Genomic DNA, 13,616 nt, shown 5'->3' with positions numbered 1-13,616 from the left:
GACCTCCGTGTATCCAGCCACCTGCATTTACAGAGATCGGTGTCTGTTACCCAACTGTGATGAATCCGCTGGTATTGAGGTTCTACTGTATGTCATCAACAGCACTCCTCACTCAACGAATGGAACTTGAGACTTGTGCTGGTTCATCCGTGTCTGTGGCTTTTCAGTAGTTGATTATTTGCAGCTGAATGTTTGAAGAGCACTGTATCCTTAGGTGGTATGAAGAACATGAAAGTTGTAACTGTGATGGTGCCTTTGCTTGGGGAAATGCATTTTGTAGAATCCCAGCACTGTCTGCCCTAACCTCTTGCTTGAGGGTTCCCCAGAGGCATCTGGTGGGCCACTGTGTGAAACAGGATGCTGGACTAGATAGGCCCTGGGCCTGATTCAGCACGGCTGTTCTTATGTTCTGAGGTATATTGTGGCATGTATTGAACCCTTTCTACATTGATCTACTCCAAGAGACACTCCTGTATGTGTGCGCGCTATGGTGTTTTTTTTAGTGTGTGTTATTTTGAGAGTTGGGTAGGTTCGAGGGGCTACTTGGAAAGAAATAGCAGGCAGGGAAAGAGTTAAGCAACCTCTCCCTTCTACCTTTACTCTGTTTTAAATTATTCCCTTCTCCCAAATTTTTCAGTGGAGCTTTTTGGTACACACAAGTACATAACTCCTGAGCTGTATAAGTTCACTGTGTGACCTGGGTCAAATCCATAACTTCCAGCTTTGCTCATGGGATTGTTGTAAAGTTAAATTAGATTAGAATGGTGGCACATAATTTTGTTTTTTAATAAATGGGACTTGTTTACAAATAAACATATTCTTTAGGATTGTGGCATAATTTATTTTTTTTTAAAGCAGCAACTTCCTACATGTGAGGAGATCTTTGTCTGTGATATTAGGCTTTGTAGTGAACAGCCAGGCCTGCTTACCAATAAAATAGCCAACTACATCTTCTCTTGTGTAACCATAGTTTTTCTGTTTGCTTTTTTTTTTTTTGTCTTTCAGTGTGCTATTCTCTCTCCAGCTTTTAAAGTTAGGGAATTCTCCATCACAGATGCAGTTCCCTTCCCAATATCGTTGCAATGGAATACAGAGTCTGATGATGCTGAAGGGTAGGTAGCAACCCAGAACACGGTTAGTTTTTGCACAGTTGGCTTATAATGTTAATGTGCAACTTGCACCATAGCCATTGGCTCCAGTCTATGTAGGACTGCTCCCAATAGCAGCACCTCCATCTCACAGCAGCCTCCTCTTCTTCTCCCATCTATCTATGTCTCTATCTAGAATGCTTCGGTGGTATGTGGCAAGCCCCGCTCGTGCAGTGCTAAGCACATACATGGCAAGAGAGAGCCGGGGCAGCATGATGTCAGTGGCCGAAGCGGGTGGCAAAGAGGGCAGCTTGGGAGTGGCCAGAGAACTGGGGGGCCACTGCCTTCACACCAACCAGAGCGCCAAGAGCCCCACTGCCTTCCTGGGAAGCTCTGGCATTGGGGGTTTGAGCACTTTGCCCATGCTACTGGGCTGCTAGCTGGCAGGCTCGAGGCCTGCCCCTGTGGAGATGTCCAAGGGCCCTTCTCCACCACTCCAGTTTCCCGAAGATGGCAGCGGCGCTGTTGTGGCCAGGGACTTCCATCCGCTGCAGTAGCCTGATGGGGCAGCTGGTGACCCCGCCACCGCCGAGGAGGGTGATGGAGGAGGGAGGCCCGAGGTGGAGACGTGCTGCTGCTGCCGCTGCCACCGCCCTCTGGAAACTGGAGTGGCGGGAAAGAGGCAAGAAGAACTAGCATGCAGGCAAATGCTCTGTGCTGGTCCAGCTAGTATTTTTTTTTCCATTTGTGTTGAAACTCTTATTCCGTTTTGTGTATTCTATAGAAGCAGAGTCAAAGGACTTACAAAGTCTAAAATGGGAGATAAAGTATTAAAATAAACCGTAATCAAAATGAGAAAAGACAATAATAGGAACCAAACCCATGTGCGTGGCATGCAGTGAGAATGCACCTTCACTCCCTGACCACCCAGTGAACCTTCTCTGCTTCTGATATCTGTGTAGAAGTGCAACATTTAAATATGATCTACATAGGTGTAGGCCAAAATAGTGAGGTCTGTTCCCAGATTTTAATCTGAGAAATCTTCTGCTTATGCACACTGAATTTTACATGAGTGAGCCATATTTGAATGTCTTGCATCTACGGGGACTACTGGGGATGTAGGAGGTGGGACAAGTATTTTAGTGATATGGGAATGTGCCCTCTTACTCTCACTTTGCAAACAGGCTAGATAAGGGAAAGGTTTCATCCATTCCAGCTCAAAATAGTCCTGAAAACATAAGAAAAGCTCTGCAGGATCAGGTCCAAGGCCTATCTGATCCAACATCCTGCTTCACACAGTGGCCCACCACATGTATCTGGGAAGCCCACAGGCATCTTTAAAATATTTTAAAAGACATGTTAAAAGTCTTTTAAATAGACTTCTGTGTACTAATGTCCTGTGTACAATACAAATCTTATAATGAGCGGAATGTGGCAAATTGCCCATTTCATGTAAAGCTGCTTAATAACACAGTCGTCATTTCTCCTTTTTATTTTGATCATAGAATTCATGAAGTATTCAGCAGGCACCATGCGGCACCTTTCTCCAAAGTCTTGACTTTCTACAGAAAAGGCCCATTTGAACTGCAGGCCTTCTATTCTGACCCTGGTGGTGTTCCCTACCCTGAGAAAAAGATTGGTAAGTGATTAGCCATGGAAAGGGGCATGAGTACTAGGATTTCCATTGTCACCACTTAACCTGGAATGTTGGAAGTTCAGTTCTTTGTGCCTCTCCTGATCTGAGCATAAATTCATTTTAAATATATATGCTTATGTAAGCCAAGAGATGCTCCCTCACAATCTTCTAGAATTTGGGGACATAGTGGAGTAAAGATGGACAACCCTCAAAAATAAATTGCACTCATAATTGAAAGATCAGATCATGGGCAGTGTGAGACTCTTCTGTCCTTTGTTTTGCATGGGGTTACCTTGCCCATCTTCCAAGGTAATCCTAAACACTGCTCCTAAATGTTTGGTGGCTTATTTTGGGGTACTTCTCCTGTTTTTTAGGCAAATACATTATCCAAAATATTGCAGCTCAGAATGATGGAGAGAAAACTAAAGTTAAAGTCAAGGTTCGCATCAATACTCACGGCATTTTTAGCGTCTCTACTGCATCTATGGTGGAACAGATGAAAGCAGAAGAGAATGAAAATTCCAGTGTTGAGGCTGAAGCAGACAGTCAGAACCAGAAACCTTCTGAGAACTCAGATGATGTAAGTTGGTTTCCTTCCTGAGATTTTCAAAGCAGCCTGAGATGTCCTAACAAACTTGCTAGCTTAGCATCTCAGGATAGGATGGACAAAATTGTACAGGAGAGCCCCATTATTCATGGGGGTGGTGGTGCAGACAGTGAGTCCATGAATAACAGGGCATTAAAGAGAATGTAAATTGGGGGTCAGATTCCCACGCTGCCCCATTTGCCCCCCAATGGACAAACTGCGCCAATTAAAGTGCCCTACCATGCTCCACTCCCTGCAAGGAGTCCGAAGATGCCCCTCCAAGAGTAAAACATTGGCTGAAAATATTTTTTTGGGTTCATTTTTTAAAAGAAATGAGCCATAAAATGGCTACCGAAGTCAAAATGGCCGGAAATGTTCTCTGAAGTCATTTCCAGCCACCCCCGACCCACGGATGTGTGGGTTTAACTCTTTTTTTTTTTTTTTGCTCCCCCCACCAATGTACACCGAGGTCAGGTGTCCATTATCTGACCGTGGATACACAAATCCACGGATGCTGGACCCACAATTAAAGAGGTTCTCCTGTATTAGGTTTCAGGAATTGCAGGGTAAGCACATTTGCTTGCTGTCTCCCTAAACTGTATTAATTCTGTTAGGTGGCACTAGACTTGTATAGTTTACTTAACATAGGATTGAACTCTGGTGTATTGTTGCTAAATCTGCCGCAGAGAGTTGTATGTAAGCTACCAATGGGGAGAGTCAATTTGGAATACTTCAGAAGTGATCTACATTAATATTTGAGTACTATATAGCAAAGGCATTTTCTTTTAGAAGCTGGGATGAGGGGTGTGTGTGTGTTGTACACACACACACACACAAAATTATTAGAGTAGTTTCTCTTGCTGGAAATGCAGTACTGCTGCACTCTCAAGTGGCAACCCTCTATAATAGTTTTTTATAATGCTAAAATATATGAGAAGTTTCTCAAGGTATGTGTCTTGAGCATTAAATATGTTGTAGATCTTTTATTTTTTTGAATCATCTATGTGCACGCACTTTTGTGCCTGGGTTCCCATTTCAGAAAAATATCCAACAAGGCAGCATTGAGGCTCGAGCCCAGTCCCAGGTACAAACAGACGGTCAGCAAATCTCACAGTCTCCCTCTTCTCCTGAGCCTCCCTCTGAAGAAAACAGAATCCCAGATGCTGAAAAAGTGAGTGACCCTAAACATCTTCTGCTGGAAGAAAATGACTTTTATACACCATTAGCTGTAATGTCCCCTCAAGACTAGCAACTTGGAGATCTGGCAATTTACATTGGCCAGATCATGAAGTTATTTTGTCTCCTTTTGTTGTTGGCCACAAATGAATATTTCAGTTTTTGATGTCCAGTGAAAAAATTTAAGCTTGTGAAAATGTGTTGTGAAGTTGTCTTCTGTAAAAATACTTTCTGGAAAAAAATCTCTCTCTCGTTTCCTTATTCTACCAATCCCTCATGTACTGCTTTTCACTCGACTCAGGTGAATGAAAAGAAAAGTGATCAGCCTCCAGAAGCTAAAAAGCCCAAGATAAAAGTGAAGAATGTTGAGTTGCCCATTGAAGCTAACTTGGTCTGGCAGCTTGGAAAAGACCTGCTCAACATGTACATTGAAACAGAGGTGAGTTAAATAAAGTTTGGTTTCTGGGCTTAATATTGGTCAGTAACTAAGATACATCTTATTTATTTTATTTTTATTTTATTTATTCATTCGATTTCTATACCGCCCTTCCAAAAATGGCTCAGGGCAGTTTACACAGAAATAATAAATAAATAAGATGGATCCCTGTCCCCAAAGGGCTCACAGTCTAAAAAGAAATCAAAGATAGACACCAGCAACAGTCACTGGAGAAACTGTGCTGGGGGTGGATAGGGCCAGTTACTCTCCCCCTGCTAAATAAAGAGAATCACCACGTTAAAAGGTGCCTCTCTGCCAAGTTAGCAGGGGTATCTTTGAAGAACAGTTCCACCCACCGTGATTCACCTCCACACTCCTCTCCCTTACTGCCACCAGGGGCAGTAACATCTTGGCAAACAACACCAGCTTCACAATCCATTTATATTACCACTTTTCAATAAAGGTTTCCAAAGTGGTTTACACAGAGAAATAATAAATAAATAAGATGGATCCCTGCCCACAAAGGGCTCACAGTCTAAAAAGCAACAACAGATAGACACCAGCAACAGTCACTGGAGGTCCTGTGCTGGGGTCATCTCGGGCTCCTGGGGTCATCTCGCCACATTTTTGGTGGGTGAAAGATTCTGTGAGTGTGTGAATTCCACAGGTAAATGAGACTCCAATCCTAGATCAGTACATGAGCTTCTGTTATATGCGGCTAATTTGTTGTTGCTTTTCAGTAAAGACATGACACTTTCTGAGCATCCTGATCCTATCCATGTTGACTCAAATCAGAGTCCAGCTGATTCCAAAACAACATATTGTTTCCCATCACTTGATGTTGAATGTGTGAACTGACATATCACTTTAAATGCAATCCTTTTCAATGATAATACTACCAATAATATTGTATCAGTGACTATTAATTCAGGTATATAAGCCCAGGGCACGCTTTGGACTGGACCTCTGAGCAAAAGTCCATTCCTCAGCACCAAGGGGGGTCTCTAAATGACTCCTGGGGCAGCAGGGTGCTTTCCCACACCCCTGCTGATCTCCTGTTGTGCATGGTGAGGACTGAGAGCTGAGCAGGCCTGACTGCCTGCAGCCAGGGATGGTGGCTAAGGCGCCAGGCCTGGCCGCACGCAATGCTCACGCCTGTGCTGTGCAACTTGCGAGCATTGCATGCATGCTTTTGTGACACTCATGCCTGCACAATGTGACTTGCAAACATTGCAAGTGCATGATGTCACGTATTTGTGACACTTGCTCCTGCACAGTGCCACTCATGAGCATCACAAATATGTGATGTAATGCACTCGCGGCACTCACAAGTTGTATTGTGCAGGCACAAGTGCCACAAATATATGCTTGCAATGCTCACAGGTTGCACTGCGCAGGTGCGAGCGTCGCAGATACGTGCTTGCAATGCTCACGGTTTGCACTGTGCAGACATGAGCCCACGAGTTAAATACTGTGTCTGTGTTTAGGATGAGGCTTAACTCGCAGCTGGGGGAGGGGGCGCTCCAAAGACCTTTAAGTCCAGGCTCCAAAATAGGTGAACCACTGGGTAGGTCTCCAAACCTGTTCGTGTGAGTCAGGTTGGAGGCTTGCACTGTTACATGGTCTATGGAAGGAGTGGTGCCTGACTACCAGCCGTCTCTATGGGGTATGGAGGAAGGTTAAACTGCCATCTTCCATACACTCCTGCTTTCTGATATGTTTCCTAGCTACAGAATGCTGACATTCCATTTTAATTGATAATGCTATGTTGATGGTGTTATTTCATTAAATGTTTATTTCATTCATTCATTAAATGTTTATTTCATTAAATGTTGTTGTTTATTTCATTAAAAAGAAAATGCAAACACATTTCAACTGACTTCTTTTCATGGATGTTTAGCTGCATTATCGACAGTAGGTTTTTTAAAATGTCTTTGTCAAGTATAGCCCTCTATTCCTTCAAAATGTGATGCTTGATCCGATGAACTTGCTTTTTTATTTTTATTTTTGGTAATCAAACAGGGCAAGATGATCATGCAAGACAAACTTGAGAAGGAAAGAAATGATGCCAAGAATGCAGTTGAAGAATATGTTTATGATTTTAGAGACAAATTATCTGGAGCTTATGAGAAATTTGTGTGTGAGCAGGTATGCTGTAGTTGTTTTTCAAACAGTGGCTTCAGATATCTTGTTCTGCTATTCTGTACTCAATTTCTGCCAACCTCCCTATTTTAGCCAGTTTTCAAAATAAGCATATTGTCAGTGGTCAGACTTTTCCATAATAAAAAGGAAGTGCATATCCTTCTCAGTTGCATGTTTTGGATACCAAAATGGGGTAAATTCCCACAGATGGGGTGGAATTCAGCAATTCCTTGGTACATTTTGAATGGATTTTCTTGGTTTAGAAAATGTATTGATATTTAGTATGACTTTGAAGTCAAAATTAGAATGTTGATTTATTTTGCTATTTGTAATATATCCCAAGCAGCAGTTGGTGGGTGGCAATACTTAAACTTATTATTAACCCTTGCTTAGGATCTCCACCGTTTCATCACACTACTGTCTCAGACAGAAGACTGGCTGTATGAGGAGGGAGAAGACCAGCCTAAACAGGTCTATGTGGACAAACTGGCTGACTTAAAGGTATAGCTCCTTCTGTAACTGGACTGTTTAGATAATTTTTACTATTGGTGGCTGAAATATATAGTGAATAATCCTGGTCTCTCTAGAAATTTGGGACTCCCATTGAAATCCGATATCAAGAAGCCGAAGAACGGCCAAAGCTGTTGGATGAACTAGGGTGCAAGGCTCAAAACTATGCCAGGATTACAGAGGAATACAGGAACAAGGTATGTAATCACACTAACCGTGGTTTGAAATTAAGGAATGTATTTTTCCTATTACGTTTTTTATTTTTATTTCATCCTTCTTCCAAGGGGCTCACAGTGGTATACAGGGTTCTTCCCCTTAAAACAAAAGCCACCAATCTTATTTACCTAACAAATGCCTTTCATGCATTCTGTGATGTGCTATGCACTTCACAGCCCAGTCTGAGAAAGAAGTTACTGTGCAGGCTCTTTGTGAACTATTCAAATAAGACTTGTTTCCTTATGAAAATCATCCCCTCTTGCCTTAACTTATCCAGTGTCCAGATGAACTCCAGTGTTGAAACAACTTGGGGATAATAGCCAGTAGGCACAGCTGAGTCATATTAAAAACTGCCCTTGAGAAGAGAGAAACTGGTAGTCTGCATATTCAGTATCTGTGTGGTTTTTTCCTCTGGGGTATCTGGATAGGGGATTGACTTATCCTTAAAAACAGCTTTGAATGTAAGGCTGCCCCAAGGGATTAGTGAATATCTTGAGATAATTGGTTTGTTTTGTAACAGGGTAGGGAATAAATGAATACAATTTTCATGTGATTTGGCTGTTAATCAAGTAGGTGTACTGTCTCAGCTGATGTATTTTAGCTAACAGTGAAAGGATTACATGCCCACAGATCTTGGAATAAACCAATACACACTTTGCATGGTGCCTGGAAATGAAGTTGCTCATGCTTTTTCTTTCATCACTTTTATGAAATCTGCAAAGTGGCCTTCAGTGAACAAGGATAGTAGAGCTATTTAATATGCAATTTTTAATGTTTGGGGGACCTGTGAAATGTTACTATTCTGATAGCCGCCAACGTGCTGCATTCCCCCCTGTTTCAGGATGAGAAGTACATCCATATTGATGAAACTGAAATGAACAAAGTAGAGAAGTGCGTAAGTGACACAATGGAATGGATAAGCAATGTCCTGAATGCCCAAGCAAAATTGGCTCTTGATCAGGATCCTATAGTCTCTGTAAAAGAAATCAAAGGGAAACTGAGGGTAAGTGTTATCCATGGTACAGATTTGATTGCTGGAGCTAAAGCTAAAATCCTAGCAGTTGATGTGTGAGTTAGAAAGTCTAGTTTCTGTCAGACAAAAGGACAGAGCAGGCATATGTTGTCTCCCCCCCCCTTTCAGTTCCAGCTACAAAGTATAGCATATGCCCCAATAAATAATGAAGCAATGTAGATTTTATTAAGCTAACAAATCTCCACGTATAGAAGTGATTTTATAGTACTGATCTTGAAAATAAAGACAGAACTAATTACAATACAAGTGTGGCTGTTAATGAAAACAGAAGCCCTGTATCTTCTCTCCCTGTAATATCTGGAAATGTGTGGGACACAGTGTGAAAATGTGACACAGTGTCCTCATACTGAGTTTCTCTGTCTCCATGCCATTGGCTGCTGCTTGCGAGAGTGAAAATCTTTGAGCACAGTGGCTGACATACTGCAAAATAGTACACCCACCTAGTTAGTAGCTTTGTATGCACTCAAGTTGCACAAATGTAAAATGGGCACAAATGGTGTTACATGAGAGTAAGCCTACTGGAAATAATGGGCTTACTCCTGTAATTAGTGCAACTTGCATGGCTGCAAAGTTACTAGGTGGGCATACCGTTGCACAGTATGTCAACCAGTGACAACATGTGATGCATTTTATATTCCTAGGTCTTGCCAGGGGAGGTAAAACCATTTAGTTCTAGTCCAAGGAGTGTTGTAGTTTTTCATACAAGACTGCAGGGCTAAGCGTCACATCATATCAGAAAGGCCGTTATCCCTGGCTAGTCCCAGAAATTTATCCAGCTTGTTTCTTTTCTGCTGTAGGAGCTACACGGTGTGTGTGAGCCCATTGTCACTCAGTCAAAACCAAAAGTAGACTCTCCTAAACGAGAAGAGCCACCGGATGCACCTTGTATTAATAAAGACGACGACTTGGAAGAAGACATTAAAAACGTAGAGACAGCACAACAAAATGGTGAATGTCACATGAATGAGAGCCCAGTTAACATGGACTTGGATTAGACCATTACATTTCAATGAGCAGTTTCATCATGGAAACAAGCTGTTGGCTGTATTATGTGATAGGAGGAAAGGCAGTGTTAGGGGAGCTATTTATATTTTGTTTAAAACACTCTGGAGTTCTGTTGTATTATGTGGGGAATGAATATATTGAAAAGGTAGACATTGCAATCATGGTAATCCTAAAAGGAAAATTGCCTTGGTAACTTTCAAATTCCTGTGGAATTGTGAACACTTACTAAATCTTCTGTGCGGGAATTTAACCTTTTGTATCAATTAAGGATATATCAAGGAATTGTTGCAAAAGGTACTGCTCCTTTAAAAGGGTTGCAACAAGAGCTTTTATAGATGCCAAGGTAGATTTTCCTTTCTCCTCCATTTTTGGCATGTCTCTTCATTTGACAAAGACATTTCAGAAACCTACATGAAAACCAATTTTTTTCAAAATGATGAATGATGTTCTTTGTATCATTGTCCAAAATGTTTGCTAGAAGAAAGGTTGAGAAGAGATATGTGAAGCAGCATGCAGAATTGCTTAAATTTAGTCCTCTTGCTCAACAAGTACACTTTCATGTGTAGAAAATGGAACGAAGGTAATGCTGTTCTGATGTAAGTTCTTGTGATGCCTTTAGTGAGCTTTAATAAAGTTCATTGAAATGGTATGTTCTTTAAAATGTTGGCTTTGCCCATCTGTTAATATTCAGTTTCTAGTGTAGCTGTCAGCTTAGTCTCATAAAAGGCTAACTTTTTACCAGCTGCAATTGATTCAACAACTTTGTTCGCTCCTTGAGGAGCATGACCTGAAAACAGTGGTGCACCAGCTGGTAACTTCCAGGTTGGACTACTGCAATGTGCTCTACGTACGGCTGCCGTTGTGCATAGTTCGGAAACTTGAGTTCAAAATGTGGCAGCCAGATTGGTCTCTGGGGCATCCTGGAAAGATCACATTATACCTGTTCTGAAACCATCGCACTGGCTGCCTATATGTTTCCAGGCAAAGTACAAAATTCTGGTTATTACCTTTAAAGCCCTAAATAGTTTAGGTCCAGGTTACCAGAGAGAGAGAGAGAGAGCGCCTTTCTCTACAAGATCCCCACCACTCATTAAGATCATCGGGGTGATGAGTCTTCAGGTGCCACCAGGTCATCTGGTGGCAACCTGGGATCGGGCCTTCTCAGCTGCCACCCCTAAATTGTGGAACATGCTCCCCATGGATATATGAGGACTGGGAACCTCCCTCCTCTGTTTGCAGGGGGAGGAAGGAGTTATGGTGTAGGAGTCGCTGCTGAACTCCTTATTCATCAAAGGAGGTGGTTGGTCACCACCCCTTCAAGCAAAAAAAATTGTGTTGTGCAAAATCACACACAGACTGTATTGGCTGAGATAACATGCTTGCAAGCAGCAAGCCTGTGGAGCCTCGGGGGCTGGTCAGTTTGCCCCAGATTGGGAGCATTAGTTTCTGGTCCCATTTACGTTGTGCAGTCAGAACAGAAGTGTCTGAGAGCCTGACACTGCAGTGATGTCACCTTGGGTGGACTGCCAGCATTGTCCAGTTAGCTCAAACTCATCCTGAGGGAGAGAAACTTGGGCTGAAGACTGCAGGTGAATTTGCAGAAAGAGAGGAAAGAATTATTATTAAACTGTGGCTTGTAATTTGGCCTGTTTGCTGCCTTGCTTTGAAGCAGTGAGGAGATACAAGTTTATTGCCTTTGGAACACTAGAGTTGTAAGGGAGAGAGACTGAGGTTGAGGTTGTGAGATCAAATGGTCAGGTGTGGCTGGGTTCTCTCGGCCCTGCTGCTGGAGAAAGACTGAAACTGAACTCTTGTGACCATCGTCCCCCTGTTGCTTTGCCTGAATCTTAGTGGACAACAGTATGGAATGTTTCCTCTCCTTTCTGACGGGAGGGGGGGAGAGTTTTGAGCTAATTAGCAGCACCTTGCCTGGAGTCTTAATAATGAGGGCGGGGGGTAGAGAGAGTATGAGGCCTCCCATATGAAAAGCCAGGGCCACTGGGCTGTGAACCCCAAGAAGGTGCAAAGCCCCACAGAATCGGAAGTGTTTTGGGGAATCCACTGGTAAGGGCCTCTGCCATATCCATGACAAGAGTGCTAGACACAATTGCTGCCTTAAGGCCATGTGAGACACAAGAGCAGGCACAGTGGTTTGTTGGGCTGTTTGCATGCTGGAGACAGCACATCCTCCATCTGGCTCAGATCTTACAACCTGTGCAAACTGAGGTTGCACCAGCCTGGAGTCTGTGGCAGTAGAATACTCTGAGAAAACAGGTGCCTCTTGGCTTTTGGTCCTATTGCTTGCCTGAGGCTGCAAAGAACCACACACCCTTTGAGAGACAATTATTGGCCAGCTACTAGATTTTGCTGAAAACAGAGGATCTCACTAGAGATGCCCAGTGACTTCATGCCCAGGATTGCCCATCATGGCCTGGGTGTTGGACTTGCTGTATAGGCCACATGCAGCAGGCCTCAAAGCGAAAACGAAGACTGAGTACTCCTGCAAGAGTACCTGTGACTGCAGTCACCACAGACACTGCACCTCCCTACAAAGAAATAACTGGAGAACAGAGACAGGCAGCTTGGTTTACAGCTGGCACTGCCTGTTACCGAGGAGACTGATAAAATGACATTAATTTATCTTCCACCATGTGTGTCTGTTCATCTCGGGCCCAAGAAAAGAACAGTGCCTGCTGGCACAAAAAGCTTCAGCCTTCAGTTTATTAAGTCTCCTCCAGTTTGATACAGACCACAGGTTATGGAACATACAAAAGAAATTAATAAGTGTTCTTAAAATAATTGCTTTTGGCAATTTAACTTTAAATGTGTACAAGAGTATGCCTTTGCTGAATCTTGACCTACCTCCCACCCCACCAAGACATAAAATGACACCCCAAAATTCTGAGCAACTTTTGGTTTTGTTTAAAAAAAAATGTGTTTGCTGTATGAGAATAAACCTGCAAAACAGCATTATGATGAGCTTTAAAGAAGAGAATTAGCTTCCAGGTGTTGGGATTATGCTCTAGACATTATCTCAGTTCTTTGTATGGGGCATGCTTCTCTATGTGAATGTCTCTATGTACTGGCTTGGGGGTGGAGTCATGGTTTGTTCGTCTTAATTCAAAGCAGCAAGGAAGGAACAAACAAATGGAGAAGTTATACCTGTCCCTGCAGAAGAGATTGTTAGGCTAAGAAAACAACAGACAGACGTCATTCATGCAATCAGGCTGCTCGTAAGCTGTGGTATAATCTTTTTCTCAAATAAAATGGTGCTGAACAATTTTTAAAGAGATGTCCCTGGTGCTGCAGAGTATTTACTTATCCTCTATAAGTAACTGAACAAGAAGCCATCTTTAACTGAGAAACAGGGGTTTGATATTTACTATTAACGAAACATAGAGGCTATTCACGTGATTGTAGAAAATCGGGCTAGCCTCCGCTAGCCCGATTTTCTACAACCATGAGAACCACCGGGCTCGGCTGAGAGCCCCGGTGGTTCTTAAGCGGGTCACCTGCTCCTGTAGCCCGGTGCTTAATGCTTCTGTAGCCCGGTGCTTAAATCGGGTTTGCGGAGCAAGCGCTCCACAAACCCGGGTTTTGAAATCGTGAGTAGCCGCAGCGCGGCTCTGTGCCGTGGCTACTCACGAGGCGACCCCTGACCAGGAGGCTGAAAAGCAGCCTCCCGGCTCGGGGGGTCTCTCCAGTATGCCCTGCGCACTCACACAAGGCATACTGGAGCTTCTGGGGGCCACGCGGCCCCCAATCCTCCAAGCCCCTTCTGGCTCTGT

At 43.2% G+C, this 13,616-nt stretch overlaps 1 protein-coding gene across 1 annotated transcript in view; it reads left to right on the top strand.

Annotated features, from left to right (window-relative positions):
* The window catches only part of HSPH1 (heat shock protein family H (Hsp110) member 1), a 34,238-nt gene extending 23,761 nt beyond the window's left edge, over positions 1–10,477 (top strand). The window contains exons 9-18 of the mRNA XM_053311078.1: positions 1,006–1,112; positions 2,594–2,727; positions 3,099–3,304; positions 4,350–4,481; positions 4,788–4,925; positions 6,945–7,070; positions 7,458–7,565; positions 7,652–7,771; positions 8,632–8,793; positions 9,621–10,477. Of these exons, the coding sequence (XP_053167053.1) occupies positions 1,006–1,112; positions 2,594–2,727; positions 3,099–3,304; positions 4,350–4,481; positions 4,788–4,925; positions 6,945–7,070; positions 7,458–7,565; positions 7,652–7,771; positions 8,632–8,793; positions 9,621–9,818 (1,431 nt within the window). The 3' untranslated portion in view covers positions 9,819–10,477. The remainder of the gene's footprint in view (positions 1–1,005; positions 1,113–2,593; positions 2,728–3,098; positions 3,305–4,349; positions 4,482–4,787; positions 4,926–6,944; positions 7,071–7,457; positions 7,566–7,651; positions 7,772–8,631; positions 8,794–9,620) is intronic.
* Positions 10,478–13,616: the final 3,139 nt, after the last annotated feature.

The sequence above is a fragment of the Hemicordylus capensis genome, chromosome 3 (genome assembly GCF_027244095.1).
Source record: "Hemicordylus capensis ecotype Gifberg chromosome 3, rHemCap1.1.pri, whole genome shotgun sequence".
Taxonomy (NCBI): domain Eukaryota; kingdom Metazoa; phylum Chordata; class Lepidosauria; order Squamata; family Cordylidae; genus Hemicordylus; species Hemicordylus capensis.
The sequence above is the reverse complement of the archived record's forward strand: the minus strand, read 5'-3'. Positions and strand labels throughout refer to the sequence as shown.